The 17,859-nt window shown below is 39.4% G+C and overlaps 1 protein-coding gene across 1 annotated transcript in view; it reads left to right on the top strand.

Annotated features, from left to right (window-relative positions):
- Positions 1–282: 282 nt before the first annotated feature.
- Positions 283–17,859, top strand: part of pawr.L (PRKC, apoptosis, WT1, regulator L homeolog) — a gene marked incomplete at its 5' end in the record, with an annotated part of 45,194 nt that continues 27,617 nt past the window's right edge. The window contains 2 exon segments of the mRNA NM_001094150.1: positions 283–379; positions 2,728–3,325. Coding sequence (NP_001087619.1) covers positions 2,789–3,325 — 537 coding nt within the window.

Genomic DNA, 17,859 nt, shown 5'->3' with positions numbered 1-17,859 from the left:
TAACTCTGACCCATCTCCCTGACACCCCACTGTAGGTTTAGCTGCTGCACAAGGTGATTTCTCTCAAACAAATATCTCTCTCTCCAGCACAGACAGAAACATTATTCCTACAGGAAACAGGCTTTCCCCATTCTTAGCAAACCTTGCCAAAAGCCGGCAGCTTAGTTCGGGCGAGTTGCAAAAACATGCGCTAGAATTCCTAAGCCCGCCTCTCTGTGTCCGGCCATCTACGGAATTCATCGGAATGTCTCGGCTTCTTCCGGGACGTTGGACTGAGCGAACAAACGAAAGAGAGAGCTGGAGAGGTGAGTGAGGGAGCGAGAGGCGTCGCACCTTGTCCTGGGAATTCCAAGCCCGTGTTCCTCCCAGCGCAGCACAGGTAATGGACTCGCTCATCCCAACTTCACGGCGCCCCCAACTTCGTGGGGGGATTTTTATTAACATTATTATAGCAGGCGCGACAAGTTTCCTTAATTAGTTGCGCTCCCTTTAAGCAATGCTTTTCAACCTGCGGCGCAGCAGCTGTTGTTGAGTTCCAAGCAGCTCCCGGTGTTTTCAGCAGGCAGCTGTCTGTCGTGCGATGCTGCCGGGAATTGTAGTTTAGCAAGTAAGTACAGTAGCGTGTCTCAGGTGGGAGAGCAGTTGCTGTAGAACATAGGTAATGTATTTAACACTCACACAGACGTTTACAAAGTGACAAATCACTCGCTATAGAGATAATGTTGGCTTGCGCTCTGACTTTTAAAGGCCTGGCACTGAGGTACACACAGGAGTGGTGGTAGCTCTGGGGCACAGAATTCTGCTTAAATGTCTGCCACTTAGATTGCAAGCTCTCTGGGGCAGAGACCTCCTTCCTCTTGTCTCTTAACACTCTTTTTGTGTTTATTCAAATTCTAATGTTCCCAGTGGAATGTATTGTTTTAATATAAATTCAAACACCCACCCACCAAGACAGTCTCCTTCAGGGGGATTCATAGGAAATGTGCCTAATGGCTCTTTAAGTGACATGCTGTGGCCACTTCATAACTTGGCACTAGGGACCTTTATTGTCTGATATTTAACAAGCTACTTCGCATTATGTTTTTATTATGGGGCTGTGGCAAGTTTTGCCATCTGTCAACATAACCTGCCCCAGTTTGCCAGCTGACAGACCCAACTGTGGAATTAGGCACAACCCCGTCCACCTATGTGGCTCACATTTTTATTTATTAGTTGTCATAAGCACGAGCAGTTGTCATGCTGGGAAATAAACACAAAATTACTCCGGTTGGAACAGAACCCATTAGTAAGTAAATAAATGTAGGGTCATGAAAGAATAGCCACAAGTGCCCGTACATAGGTCCCCGGACTGGCAGCTGCATTTGTAGTTTTGTGCAGTAGTAGCTGCCTTGTGATACAAGCCACATCATGTACCTGTTGCTGCCTAACTACATGTGACTGGCAGAGTAGCCAGTGAAACTCGCATGAGAGCAACAGAGCAGCCAACTCAGCACTGGCCAGAATGTTCTCCCCAGCTGCAAAACAACAATTACTCCTTTGCTTGAAAATGCTGTTGTCAAAAGTAAATAAATTAATATTCGGATGCATTTCAGTTGGGCCAAACAAGCAGTACGATATCTGAACCCCGGAATATTGTGGTTCTCAGAGTTTTGGATAGGAAGGGCACATACAGCCGGGTTAATGAAATGCTATCCGATTTTCTAATGCCAAAGGAAAATTGCACAGAAGACGGCATGTGCTTTGTATTACTGGCACAATTCAGATATGCCCCTTAAGCTGGTAACAAGCTGTGCGTTTGATGTCCAGTTCTCATGATTTTTTTTGGCTGCTGAGTGGAGGTTTGCTTATCTTTAAATTCTGGGACACCAAAACATTGTTAAGGAAAAGGCTGTTCTTAACTTTGCTTCCTCCCTGTAAATGTGATTTATTTAATCCCTGTTACTTCAGAGGCAAGCAATACATTACTCTGTTTTACTAGTGATGCCATTTCTTCTTCTTTTTTTTACAATAGCTTGGCATCCAGCTGTTAAAGGGATAGCTCGCCTTTAAGATAACTTTTAGTATGTCAGAGAATACACTGTTCTTTGCAACCTTTACATTGGTCTTCATGTACTTCTAATTTTTAAACTCTCTCTTTCCAGCTTTCAAATGGGGATCAGTGCCATTAAAAATGGTATATTTACTTTTTAATTCATATCTCTATTCAAAGCTTCTCCTATTCATCTACCACTCCCTCATTCAGACCACTGCCTGGTAAATTAGACCTAAGCAACCACATAGCTGCTTACAATTTTGCTGTTGCACAGAAAATGATAAATTGCAAATAGTTTCACTGTGTTCTTCATAGTAAAAGTTAATTTAAAGGTGAAGTTCACTCTTAAGTATTATATGTGTTCTAGAAATTATTTTTAAAATGTTAAAATAAAAACGACATGAATTATAGGGCTACTTTTCTTTTATTTACTGTATAGCTTACTGTAATCTGCTTCTGTGCAGAGGTTGGAGCAGTACCGTTGTTTGCCATTGCTTAGGTGTAAGGGATGCTTTTATATTGTACCGTCTGTTCAAAATAATAGTGTGCATTTCACCTCTATTTTTATGGTGTGCTCCCTAATGATATAACTATATTGTAGTCATTCAGCAGTGTTAATGAAGGATATATGTGCACAGAACCAAATGTTGTGTTACAGCAGATGCTTATGTAATTGTGCTTTTGTTTTTCTCAAGTGGCCATTTAATGTCCTGAAGTTTTGTGGACTTGTATGATTGACAGTGACTTGGAGACAACATGGCGAGTGGGGGATACAGGTCACACAACCCATCTACCTCTAATACAACTGATTTCTTGGAGGAGTGGAAAGCTAAAAGAGAGAAGATGAGAGCCAAAATGCTTGCAAATGAGTTAGTATTAGCAGCCGCAGGGGGAGGAGGAGGAGGAGAATGTGGCGGCAATGACATTGTCAATAAAGCTAGCAGTGAGTTGAACAACAATGGCAACTGCAGTGCAGCAACTACCAACAACCCAGTATCTGCAGCAGCCTCAGTCTTTAAAGGGCCTTCAAATAAGAGGGCAGATGAAGACCCAATAGTCTCATCTACTGTGATGCAGCAAAAGAAAGTGCCCAGCCCTGTGCTAGATGGGGTATCTGCTGGAAACGTGCAGGATGAGTCCACTCCACCAGTTTCACAGGAAACTCCCACAAAGGCAAAAGAAAAGAAGAATTGCAGTGGACCTAGTGCCAGGAAGGGGAAGGGACAGATTGAGAAGAGAAAGCTGCGAGAAAAGAGAAGGTCTACAGGAGTGGTTAACATCCCCTCTGTTGAAGTAAGTTGTTTAAGCTTAATGCAAAACTGTCTTTGTTTTCTTTCCTTTCCTTAAGGTAGGGACACATAATTCAAAAGCAGCGAAGGGCCACATTGAGAGGCTTTCAGTTTATGGAGGGCTACAAATGTGGCTTTTACAATCACTAGTTGGTATACACATGTTAAAACCAAAAATAAAAAAATGTCTGTAATATGTATGGAAGAATTTAATGTATTACAGTGTTTGAGCACAATGTAACAATAATCTGTCGGTGCCCTCTCCCCACTATGCAATGTTTGTGTATAAAGTATAACATTGTAACTGATGTTGAAAGAGAGATGTCCAACTATTTCATAACATCCTTCAGTTTCTCACTGGGTCAGCGAGCACATGGTAGAAGATTGTTATATTTTGTCCTCTTGTATACTAATATATCTATACTTCTTTTATTTGTGTTTTTCTTGGAATTTCAACAGTAAAGTCCACTAAAAAGTCTTTAAGAGCAATATAACAAGGCATAATTCTGGACTTTTTTCCATCCAAGCTTTTTAAACATCTGTAGGTGCACCGCAAAACACACATCATCTGCAATCAAAGATGCTGTTTGTCTAATGGGGAAAACATCTAATCTGTGGAGGAAACAAATTCCATACAAAATCCTGTCTAACCTCTTTTTATGTATTCAAAAATCATAATCACTTAGAATAACTGTAATTTTCCATTGGTGATTAATTCCATTTGTACCTAATATTTGTCAGTGTGAGATCTTATTTGCCATTTCACATTCCATTCATTTATTACAGTAATGTACTGCAGGCAGGCCCTTGGGTCCTTAGGTCCTTAGCTGTTGCCATGCTAGTTATATAAAATCATAGGCTGCAATATTTCTTGTCGTTAAAATATCTTGTATTGGCCTATTACCAACATGAAATCTAACCTATAAACTTTTTGAGTTGGCAGGGACTGCATATAAGGCCACTGCATTTTATTTTTTTCCGTCACTGTTATACCATCAGCTCTCCATTTTTTTTGTTTTCCACCAAGGCCACCCATGTTTTCATGGTGTCGTTTTTTTTAAATAAAATTACACAGTGTTTATTGCAGCTGATTCATGCTATCATTTAGTCTTGAACCACTAAGTGTATTTTTTTAGCTGTAATATTGGTATGTAAGCAGCCATCTCAAGTCATTGTACCTGATCTGTATCTTCAAAAACAGCCAGCACTGCACAATACAACTACTTTCAGATATGCTATTGTTTCTCCTTTTTTCCCCTAAGTCCCTAAAACAACTTGGCTTTGTCCTGTTAGGGTACTATTCATATCAACTTTTAGGTGGGGCATGGGAGCATTTTTCGCAATGCAAATATTTCTTAGTTTATATATGTATAATACTGAAACCTTCTCCAGTCTCTGTGGTGTTAGGAAACATTGCTAAAGATCCCTCTGCCTTATTTTGCTTCCTATGTGAATTATGTAGGTAAAACTGACTTCTTCCATGATTGCATGACAATAATTTGAGTTTGTTTTGCCCACAGAAATTTATATAGGGAGAAATTCAAATGTATTTTCAGGTTGACTGCGGAAAGCAAGATTGCCCACCACTTGTCCATTATGGTTATGGCACCTAGGTTTGTCACCCATCTGAAATTGGCACTACCCAGGCCCGGACTGGCAATCTGTGGGTTCTGGCAAATGCCAGAGGGGCTGCTGTATGGTTCCATAGAAAGTTACCATATAGTGGGCTGGTAGGAGGCTGTGTGGGCTGGTAGGGGGCTGTTTGGGCCTCTGTTTACTTGGAATGGCAGGGCCTATTTTGACTCCCAGTCCAGGCCTGGCACTACCTGAGGGTGACAGCTTATTCCTTCAGCAGAGGTGACGGGGAGCTGGTATCAAGTTACCTACCCATTGTTCTTTTGACAGGGGAGGGGAGGTTTTTGATATCAACCTGTAGCACAGCAGAAAATAGAGACTAAATCTTACCACAGCACATAACTGAGGGCACTTGGGAAAGTAAAAAAATGGCAGCCTCATGTCAAAGTGTTGAAAAAAGCATGTTTTCCCATAACAGTTTCCTTTAAAGCTTTTTAATGATATCCTCATTTAAGATTTTTTTTAGGATTGTGGTCAAGAAAGCAGCAACTAAAGTTGGTCCAAAGCGTTTTTTTTTTTGTTTTTGTTCAATTAGCTTCACTGTACCCTGCTCAGTATGCTCACATGCCTCATTGTGCAATCCACTTATAATTAAGGACAGTGTGTGCCAGTGAAAGAGAGGAAGAAAGACTTTCTGATTGCTTTAATGGACCAAGTCTGCATTTTTTCTTTAATTATACTGCCTGGCCTAGTATATAGGGGAGCATCTGCCAGGCTCCTCTTTCTCAGGGCTTCATATTGATTAATCTGCCTTTTGGCAGGCTTTCATAACTCTGTTTTAGATGTTAAAAACAATATTTGCAATACAATGTTCATACTTCCTAAAATGCTGATGAAAAAAAAGAGAAAATGGAATGAGATCTTTTAGAATACAATTGTAACTCTTTTTTAACTACATGGTGCAGTTCCCTATCTTTAGCTTGGAGGGAGTGTGTAAAAATGCATGTGCATTATGAATGAGAGAATTCATTTTTCTCTTTTAGCTGTTTATTTGCAAAGTAAACAAACATTAGAGTAGTTGCTGTGCAGCAGCTTGATGCTGTATAAGCACGGATGTGAATTCCATCTGAATTCAACCAGTTAGTGAGATTTGGGCTTCACGGTTCGTGGAATCCCTGTCCAGATGCTGTTCCTTGCTATTAGTCCTTTTAATCAGGAGTAGGGATGGGCGGATTTTTTCGCCTCGTTCCGCCGGAAAAATGACGCCCATAGACTTTAATGGGCGTCTGCGGCGGCGAATTTTTGGCGAAGTGAAACGGGTCAAATTCGACCATCCCTAATCAGGAGCATTATTGGCAGCTTCCCTGGACACATTTTGGCCTTTTGTTTCCCTCAGTCAATTTGTTCATCTTTAAATGAACTTTTAGTATGGTGTAGAGAGTGATATTCTGAGACAATTTGCAGTTGGTTTTCATTTTTTATTATTTGTGTTTTGATTCCTAGTGTCCCAATTACCCTATACTGGAATATGAATAGGAGAGGGCCTGAAAAAGATGAATAATAAAAATTAGCAATAACAATAAATGTGTAGCCTTAGAGAGAATTTTTTCAAATAGCTCAAAAAGTATAAAAAAAAAAAAATGAAGGCCAATGGAGAAGTTGCTTAGAATTAGCAATTCTATAACATACTAAAAGTTAACCTAAAGGTGAACCACACCTTAAAGATGAGATAATTGCTTGTTTTAAATCATTTCTAGAACAGAGAATGCTGCCCACCCCACAAAGGTGAGGGCTTGAACCCAACAGCTCTATATCAAGATCATGAGTCTTGTACAGATAGAAGTCTTTGGTCATCTTCTTTTGTTTTAGGCCTCAAGCACACTAGCAGATTCGGGGGGAGATTTAGTTGCCTGGCGACTAATCGCCTCTTCTGCGGGGCGACAATCTCCCCGAATTGCCTTTGCCATGCCTGCAGCCTGCTATAATGACAAAACTCTAGCGCTTCCTCGTGATTCAACTTCAGGCGACTTCGGAAATCGAAGCACCGCAAGTGCTTTGGCGCTAGCGTTTTGTCATTATAGCAGTTGGCAGGCACGGCGAAGGCAGTTCGGGGGGAGATTGTTGCCCTGCAGAAGTGGCGATTAGTCAACAGGCGACTAAATCTCCCCGAATCTGCCTGTGTGCTAGCTCGCTTAGAAAGATAAAGATAAGGTAATCTCATGAATGGTATGTATACATTACAGTAAAAACACATACATCACAGAAGTAGAAGTTAATAAATAACAGTGCTAATTATTTGTCTGAGCTCTTCTGATGGTTGGCATGTCCTGTCAGATCTGTAACCCAAAGGCAGTTGCATTGGTATGGTGGTTTGGCACCCAGTAACTGGATTACAAGGTTGCTGTGGGGTCTGGCATGCTTGTCATTTTCACATCTACTAACCACTTTATGAATGCATTGCATATGGATATATCTAAACTAGTGCATTGGGGCACCTTTAGTAATATTTGCATTCCTCAGAAGAATTACAAATCCCGTCCAGTCCCGAAAAGCTATTTTACCAACCAGTTGGTGCCACTTTTCCATTGAGCTATTACAGCCTTACTGTTAGTCTGTCATGCAATGTAGCTGGGACTGTAGTATTATAATGTCTTCTGTATAAATAGGAAAGGGATAATGCATTTTACATACAAATGATTTAACTTCTAACTAAGCTGTGTTACTCCGAATTAACTTATAAAGAAAATTCATGCTTACCTAACGTTTTGGGTAATTGTGAAATATTCTGTATTTCTGTCAACTGCTCAGCTGGCTATAGCACATATACATGTAACTTTTTCTGCTGTTTACTACCAGTAATTGTCATATATCACTTAGGATTACAGACAGCAACTCTTGCCCATTTTGTTGGAGATTATTGCTCACATGTGCCATAAAACAGGTGATTCCCATTACCCATTATGGGAAGAATACTTCCCATCCATATTATACTCTGTCTGAGAATTGCTGTGGTTATGACACATAACCTCATGCAAGGGATTCTGTGTTTCTGAAGCCATAATAGCCAGTATGCGCTAAAACTAGCGGTTATGATGCAGCTTTTCATAGTCCATTGCTTGCCATATTGTCGTGTTCTTTTGCTTGGAGAAAAGTCTCAGAGACAGAAAGCCGGAGAATGCTCAATGTCCTGTAATTCTTTTAATAGCTTCTCTTATCTACATTGTTTGTCTGCATCACTCCCCCATTGATATTGTGCAGTGCTACACTAAAATGCTGGTGCTTTATGAAACTTCTGTCTAATAAACATACGTTTAGAAACTCTTATCTTTGATTTTGCTAAAAGTCAACTAAAAATGTATTTTGAAACAGACTTGACTTGGGGTTTTGTGGCAGAAAAACCCTGGTTACTGATTTTCCCTCCCCCTCCCTCCCCCCCCATGAATATATTTTTTTTAAATTTCATGCCATTGGTTGCACTAGATAGTGAGGGACACATTTTGTGCACTGACCTGTAGTTTAATAAGTTTACATTTTTTAAGAGTTCAACTAGTAGACTTAAAAAAAAGTCTTGATTCCTGCTATTATAAATGAACTGCTCTCCCATGTGGGAGGGGGGTGTCAGATGAGCATGACTGAGCATTCATTGTGAGCAGCAGTCTTCGGGAAGCACAACTTCTCAAGAATCGTCTCTTTCCACTTCAGTGCATTTCATGTCTCATGCTGGGCACTGACCTTTCATTATCTCTGTTAGCAGATTTGGGACTGTTTTCCGCCATGTATATATATGTTAGACAAGCCTGTTGCACATTTACCCAATGTTTTAGATTTTATACTTGCCTTTGAACAGGAAGGAAAAAATGATGTTTTGTGATGGGTATTCGTAGAACCCTGAGCTACAGTAGAGCTTAGTACTAAAGGGGAAGATTTTGAACTTTAACCCAGTATGCTCAATATTTTACTACAAGAAAATCTCACTGTAAAGCGATAATTTGCACAGTCCAGATAATATTCACAGTCGTCATTTTTCAAAATTCAGAAGAATTTCTAGAAAGCATGATATTTTTCCTTTTTAGTTCCTGTAGTTCTGTAAGGTTTTTGGAGCTTATGAATGTGTATTATATAAGGCTCTGAAGTGGAGGGCCATAACCCTGGCTTTTTTGTTGTTGTAGGGCTGACCAACCAATCAGCAGGTAGCATTTACTGGTCACCTTAAAAAGCAAACCTCTTAACGGTTGCTATGGGTTACTGCTCCTGGGCAAACTAAGTGGCTTTTATTACATATAGTTGTGCGTGTGTCTAACAAACTAACAAATGTGTACAACATTCCCCTCAAATTTAATCATTATCTCAAACCTTCTTCACTCATATTTCTGTTCTTTATACTCCTCTTTCTTAGCTATTACCTTCTTTATCATTGTTCTCATTCTCGTCTTTCTTTCCCCCTTTTCCCCTCACATATCCTGCATGAACCACACATCTTCTGTTGACCATATTCCTTCCATTTCACTTCTGCTGCTGCTCTTCATTTATCTCCTGCTTTTTTTTTGTCCCCATACCTATTTTTCATCCTCTTTATACTCAACTGTTTTTTTAATTTTGCCCACTCTTCCCCCTGCCATTTTTTTAATGAGCTCACTCCCCCCCCCCACTGCTTATCCACTTTTCTCTTCTTTTGTCGCTCTTCCGCTTCACCCCTTCATTTTTCTTTTCCAATATAGTGCTTTCCCCTTCCTCCAAGTCAGGGCAGCAATATTTCTCTCCGTGCAAAGATTCAGCACAGATCAAGCTAAAGGAATTGCTAAATAGATTTGCAGGGCTGGCAGTTGGATGACTGTGATCTAAGGCTGACTGAATGCAATAGAATGGTTGAAAAGATAAAAGATGGCTGAACACAGCAAAGCTTCTAGCAAACTCACTGCAATAAAAATAGAATTATTCTCAATAGAAAAGCATGTACAGGATGGAACTAAATAGTAGGGTAATGCAAACTATTAGTTTCTAGTTGCTACCGATCCTTTAAAATAACAAGTACTTAAAGCAGCTTCTTCATTAAATATACCATAATGAGGTTTTCTACAATTGCAATATTTATACATTTCTTTGTCAACACAAATTCACATTCATTTACTGTATATACAATGCTGTGCCATTGTATTTAATATTATTTTTGAACTAAAGCGCTCCTTACAAAGCTGCCTAAAGCTTTTGTGCAGTAGGCCTGTAAAGCGGTTTTGGATGATGCTTATAGTGTCCTTTAATGCAATTACAATACTTGGCATTCCAGGGCCCACACCTGTGTTTGTGTAGCCTGTACATAAACGTTACATGTTGGTGTTTGATTTCTCAGCACAGTAAGAAGAAAGCTTCATATACCCTTTGTACCACCTTCAGACATTTCACACAAGTACCAAAAGTGTCGTTTCATACAAGCACATTGCTAAGCTGCAGTGCTGACATCTATTCTTTAGAATGGCCAAACTGCTTTGTTGATTTTTTTTCTTTTTAAGTGTGTTGGTAAAATAATTTTTTTAGTAACAACAGTACTTTATACACTACACAGCAGCCTTTTTTATTGTTAACCTTTACATAGATCCAACTTTTCCCACAATGCATTTACAGAGATTATACATCATATGCATCTGTCCCTATGGCACATCATAGGTACCTAATGTTAGGCAACCCCCAGCGATCAAAATTGACCTTACCGGTGCTTCTGTTAGTAAAAAACTTCTCTGGCCTGGGTTTCTTCTGAGTAAGCACCGTGGCATAATCTTCAGAACTATTCCAGGCCAATACAATTTTCTGCTAATAGGAGCACTGGCCCAGGGAATCATGTAAGTGATTATAATCACTGTCGGGTGCCTTTTTGCACCATTTGGCAGCCCCCAGTGATTAACCTTTCCTTGTCCTTTAAGAGAAAATGAATGAAACATAAACCTTGTCATGCTGCACATATGGCATATTATCCCTCTGCCACCGACATGTTTATATGCACAGCTGCATTCTAACAATTTCCTTTTAAATCAGCCCTTCTCAGCTTAACAAAATTACTAAACTGGCCATATACAGCCATATTTGCTTGTTGATCTTCTGATGAGTCTACTAGGCAAACTGTATAATCCGATCGTTGGTCCAAGCAGATCAGCCCAGTTTGGTCTGGTCCAGATCCACTTATTGGCCCTAGAGCAAACAATCGGCTCATATAGTGTGCAGGCCCGTCAGGAGATGACCACATCAAAATCCTGATGTGGTCCTTACCCAACGGCATTTTCAAACCTGCCCAATAGATACCTGCCCAATTTTTGGCAAGATATCTGTTGGGAAGCAGATGGGGGGGGACCCATGCACAGGCAGATAAACTGCTGTCTCGATCTGAAAGGGCTGCTTAAATCTGTCCTCATATGACCAGCTTTAATGTGTCTAGTAGGCATAGCAATGAGATGCCCTGAAAATGTTGGGTGCAGTATTTAAGTAGCTCACGCTTTTAAATCAGAGTACATCATTTTGGGGTTCAGCTAAGAAATTAATCTAGCACGTATTTGTTTGCTTATTTAAAAAGTTTGCACCTTTCTAGGGTTTCAGAGTGAGGGATGGCAAAAGAGTTTGTTTCCTTAGCCATCAGATTTCCCTTTCAGATGGAATACCAGTTTTGGATCATTTCAAAGGGGAAGTTTATCGACAGTAAACTGAAGTATCTTAAGTGGACCTATGCTTCTTTGCAATTTGAAATGTAAAAGGTATACAATTCCAAATACAAACGCCAGTTGAAAGTGGTAAAAGTGGTGTTATTGTAAAGCTCTTTTGTTGAGGTTACAACATACATTGCAATTATAGAAATAACCTATTACAAAGGGCTAATGCTTGCTATTTTTTTAGGTGTGGATTTTACTTTCAAGCTAGACTTAGGGCTGGATTCCACGAGCGCTTTTCGTCGGATCGGCGGCCGGCGACAAAATGTAGGCGACAAGTTGGATGGAGTCTCAGGCGTCAAGATATAATTGGACTGAACGGTAAGCCGCATGTAAAAACTACACGGTCAGACTGTCGGATGAAGATGCTGCTTTCACATCCGACAGTCTCGTCGGATGTAATGTAGTTTTTACCTGCGACTTTTCGTTCAGTCCAGTTATATCTTGACGCCTGCAACTCCGTCCGATCCGACTAGAAACGCTTGTGGAGTCCAGCCCTAAGACTAAAAATTGCTTACATTAACTCAGACCCAACATAGCATGTAAGTCAATGGAACTAGTTCGGCTAGAAAAAAACTTCTAGTATAAAAAGTGGTGTAAAAAAATCAATAGAATTTTCTCACAGATTTTTTGAGCCAACACCTGGGGGCACATTTACTTAGCTTGAGTGAAGTATTAGAATAAAAAATACTTCGAATTTCGAAGTATTTTTTTGGCTACTTTGACCATCAAATTGGCTACTTCGACCTTCAACTACGACTTTGAATGGAACGATACGAACTAAAAATCGTTCTACTATTCGACCATTCGATAGTCGAAGTACTGTCTTTTTAAAAAAAACTTCGACCACCTACTTCGCCACCTAAAACCTTCCGAGCACCAATGTTAGCCTATGGGGAAGGTCCCCATAGGCTTTTCAAGCTTTTTTTGATCGAAGGAAAATCGATCGATGGATTAAAATCCTTCGAATCGTTCGATTCTAAGGATTTAATTGTTCAATCGAATGATTTTTCCTTTGATCGTTCGAATGCAGTAAATCCTTCGATATTCGAAGTCGAAGGATTTTACTTTGACGGTCGAATATCGAGGGTTAATTAACCCTCGATATTCGACCAATAGTAAATGTACCCCCCGATGTTAAAGCAAAACCTTCTATGCACCCACATGTAGGCCATTTCATTACATGGCTTAAAAAGTATCAGGGATTTCACACCGTGTACCATTGTGTGTTTTTTTTCCAGTGCCATTGTTTCATCTATGCCCTGTATGGGGAAATGCAGTAAAAGGTGCAACGTTTGCTATTGGTCTAATCACTATAGCAACCAGTCAGCAGGTTTCTTAACCTAGTGCTATTTACTATATATGGGGTAATTGTTCTTTATGGGATATTTCATCTTTAACTTACCTTTTAGTATGATGAAGATAGTGATTTTTTGCAACAATGTGCATCTTTTTATACTTTGTAACTTTTTAAAATGATTTAGCATTTAGTCCAGCAATTCTCCAGTTACAAATTTTAGCAGCTTCCGGTTGCCATGGTCCAATTTACCCAACAGCCCAATGGTGATATGAATGAGAGATTGGAGGACAATTAGTAATAATACAACTCAGAGTACTAGTTTTTTAGTGCAGGGGAGAGTGACCCCCTTTGATAGAGAAATGTTTAGAAATCTATAAAATATGAATGAATTAAGAATAGGACATTATGTAACTAATTAAATGCGCTAGCCAGGGCGCCGCTAATTTACTAAAATCGGAAGTTGCGCTCAGGGAGGCGAAAGGTAGCGAATTAGCGCTAGCGTTACTTTGTCAAGCAAAGCAAAGATACACTAGCGATGCCTAACTTGCATACGGTGCCAAGTTAAAGTACAATGGACGTATATGTAGCAGCAAATACAGTACACTACACAAGCCTGGGAAACCTTCATAAAATAAAATAGAGTTGTTATTTTGCCCTATACATGTGCCCACTGTATAGTTTAGGTGCCATATGTTAGGAAATGTAGGGGGGAAGGAGGGTACCCCAAAAAAAAATTACGATCTTTTTCAGCCCAGCACCCTTAAAAAAGTAAAAGACGCCAGCGTTTTTTAGGACTTAGAAAAAATCTAAACTTTTTTTGAAGCAAGTCCTATCTATCGCCTGGTCTGAGGTGGCGAAGGCAAGTCCAGCGCAAGAGGTAATGTTCAGTAAAATCTGCAAGTTAGTGAATTAGCGTAGTTACGTCCCTTCGCCATAGCACAACTTCACTTGGCAAAGTAGCGCTAGTGTAGGTCCACTTTGCGAGCAAATTTATGCCAACACCTGTTAGTAAATCGGCGAAGTGGCAAAATTATGTCACGGTGGCGAATTTTCGCTAGAGTTAGCCACTTCGCCCTTTAGTAAATTTGCCCAGTATGTAAACTATCCGGTGAACTATACATTGAAAATCAGATAAGGAAAGCTGTTTCATATACACCATTCATTGGCAGTTAATAATTCTATTTTTTCTTGGGGACTATATAATAATAATAATAATAATCACTTTTATTGTACTTAAATAGGTACCGTGATTTTATTTTAGATTTTGAAAATGATTTCATTACTTCGAAAGTAGTTAAAAGCCTGCAATGAATTGGCATAGTGCTGTGCTACTGAGTACTTTCACTTTCTTGCAGTGTTTCTGCAGGTCTCCTTCATTGTAACTTTGCAAAAGTAACAACGGCTGTGTCCCTTAGTCTGTATTATTCATGGAAAAGCCGTTTAGTCATGAATAATGAATTGACATCTCAGTTCCTTCATCCTCTATTTAATACGGTAACATGTTTTCTTTTTATACCTTAGATAGGCTTATAGTATATTAAATGCTTTTAGCTCTGTTTGCTACATTTGCATGGAGACCTCCTATATGAAGGACTTTTATATAATATATAGATATGGAATCTATTATCCAGAGACCTGTTATCAAGAAAACTCAGAAATGCAGCACTGCATTTCTTTAGTTTTACAGATTTTTTTTCTCTGTACTTTCTGTACCTAAGGGTAAGTCCACACAGGGAGTTTGGGGGAGATTTGGTCGCCTCGTTTTTGCGGCGACCTATCTCCCCAAACGCCTTCCCTGTTCCTGCGCCGGCTAAAATGATAAAAAAGCCGGCGCTAATCACACGCCCGAAGTTTCCTCGTGAGGCAACTTAGGGCGACTTCGGAAAACGAACCGTCACGTCAGGTGACCAAATCTCACCAAAACGCCCTGTGTGGCCTGACCCTTAAGATGTTCCCTTATGTTTCAGTTGGTACTCAAATTGCCTTGGATCTTACATTCCTAATAAAAAGAAATGTGTATCCTCATTTTCATTTATGCATTGCAGATACTTATTACCGTTGTGCATGGACTTGATAAGTTTGACTCGTCATTTACATCTGGTACAGCCTGAGCCACAGTATATAATTATTATTATTATTATAAAATATAAAGATCACTAAGTACGTAATGGAACAAAATTACTCCGTGACTTGCTGCACTTTCGTTTCAGGGTATTGGTTGTAAGAATAACTTCTTAATTATAATTAACAATGTCTGCTAAGCATATAGGTCTTAACTATTCTATCTGGAGAATGAATTGACATACTAGCAACTTGCAAGATTCCAAACAACATTTTAAGCAGAAAAGGCAGCACATATTCTTTTTAACAATATTTTGAGTGGCACACAGTGTATTATTAATGTGGAATGTGCATGGCACAGAGAGTGAGGAAGTTCATTACAAAGGAACATTTAAACAAAGGAAGTGGATATGCTAAAGCAGAATGGCTGTTAAAAAGATGCTCATCTGGAAATGAAGGTTGGCAGGCATATGTGGGTATTGTGCGATATAACAATGATTTTATCTTCAATACCTGAGTAGAAAGCCAGATCCCACATTGCAGTTATTAGCCCACATGCTTTTTTGTTTGTTGAGTCGAATGCAAATTGTTACCAACTTGTTGCTGCAAGTGAATATTCTGTAGTGTCATTTTGTCATTTTATTTCCAACCCATATTTCTCATAATAGCCAAGATATAACTTACAAATGGCCAAACATCCTTAAAGGGATACTGTCATCGGAAAACATGTTTTTTTCAAAACGCATCAGTTAATAGTGATTCTCCAGCAGAATTCTGCACTGAAATCCATTTCTCAAAAGAGCAAACAGATTTTTTTATATTCAATTTTGAAATCTGACATGGGGCTAGACATTTTGTCAATTTCCCAGCTGCCCCCAGTCATGTGACTTGTGCCTGCACTTTAGGAGAGAAATGCTTTCTGGCAGGCTGCTGTTTTTCCTTCTCAATGTAACTGAATGTGTCTCAGTGGGACATGGGTTTTTACTATTGAGTGCTGTTCTTAGATCTACCAGGCAGCTGTTATCTTGTGTTAGGGAGCTGCTATCTGGTTACCTTCCCATTGTTCTTTTGTTTGGCTGCTGGGGGGGAAAAGGGAGGGGGTGATATCACTCCAACTTGCAGTACAGCAGTAAAGAGTGACTGAAGTTTATCAGAGCACAAGTCACATGACTTGGGGCAGCTGGGAAATTGACAATATGTCTAGCCCCATGTCAGATTTCATAATTGAATATAAAAAAATCTGTTTGCTCTTTTGAGAAATGGATTTCAGTGCACAATTCTGCTGGAGCAGCACTATTAACTGACTCATTTTGAAAAAAATTTTTTTTCCCATGACAGTATCCCTTTAAGAAGAGTGCGAAATGTGGCATGTATGCTTGTAGCAGCAACTAAACCACCAGCGAATCGAGAAATAGATAGACATTAGCTAATTGTTAGTGCCACAAACAAGACATTTAACTAATTTACTAAAAAGCTGGACAAGGCAGAAACGGTTTATGTGAGCATGCATTCTACTGATCGCTCATACTTGCCGATGTAATGTCATGCATTTTACTTTATGGCTATACATACTACTGCTGGATTATTAATCCTGGTAAATGTCATAGATTCTGTTATAATCATTTACATACTGATAATAGACTTGCATAAAGCAGGAAATTGGAGACATGTTTTTGTTTGGTATTTAATATTGGAGCTATGTTATGCTATGTTATTTAGTAAGTTAACAGTTTGCAATCTGAAGTTTGATCAACTGATCTGTTTTCTCCTTCTTCAGACCATTAATCGGCCTTACTTTTGAAAAAAAAAAAAAAAAGTTAACCCCTCCCCCAGAAATGTGACTATTCTACAATTGCCGTTAAGATGGCCATACTCTTTCCAGTATATTATCGTTCAATAATGATGTGTGGTGTCCTGTCGAGCCTGACCAATATCCATGTATATTTAATATCTGTTGGTTCTAAAACAGGACAGGTTAGAAAATGTCATCCGCTAATGTGCTGTCTTGTGGAGTTCTTAAAAACATTCATTCTGAAAGGATGGTATGACATGTTCTTTATTAGTTTACAGGCAGCTTAAACATGTCTGTACCTGTTGCTTCCTGCATCCCTTTCTTTAATCCTTCTGCGGCACATCCTCAGTGATACAGGTCTTGTGAATGGTAGAGCTGTGTATACGAGTGCCAGTAAATTAGATTATGCTTCCAGTCTTACGCAAATGCTGTACCTAGTGCCATTCTTCCTTATTACCATTTCTAGCTTTCAACTCTGCCTGCTTTTATGAACAAATTGATTATACCCACTCTTTATCTTCCTGTCTCCTTGGCATGTTACAACGTGCTTCTTATCTTTCCTGGAGAGCTTCCATCATTACTTCACGCTGAATATTAGCTCTGGATAACACCCATGAACATTCAGTGAAAGAAAATTAATTTAGCAGACCTTTAGAAGTACGAGCTTTGTATTACACCCCTTTGAACTTACACTGCGACAATCTAGGATTCTTTGTGAGCTTTATTAACATGGACACTGTCAATAATGTAAAAATGTGCAAGTATGCCTACACTTATTTTTTTCTGTACATATGAAAAATGTTCTTATTCTATAAACAGATTGCGAAACATTTTCTTAAGGATCTTTAGGTTTAGCACCTTGTACTAATGGAGCAATGGGCAATGTCAAAACAGCCCTAAATGGTACAGCAGAACATATTTTCGCAGAAAGTCACTCTCACCTGCTCTGTCCAGAATTTATTTACTGAATGAATCAACTGAATGGATGATGTAAAAGGTGCTTTTAATCTAGGTGAAGTAGCTGTGCTGAAGCTGACCCCATTTGATAGTAATCTAACATCACTGCTACTAGCATAGGGGGTCGGTTTTTAGATTGGAGGATTTCAGCCAGCAGAGAAACC

The sequence above is a fragment of the Xenopus laevis genome, chromosome 3L, assembly GCF_017654675.1.
Source record: "Xenopus laevis strain J_2021 chromosome 3L, Xenopus_laevis_v10.1, whole genome shotgun sequence".
NCBI classification, from domain to species: Eukaryota; Metazoa; Chordata; class Amphibia; order Anura; family Pipidae; genus Xenopus; species Xenopus laevis.
Note: the sequence above shows the minus strand (reverse complement) of the source record. Positions and strands in the feature narration are given on the sequence as shown.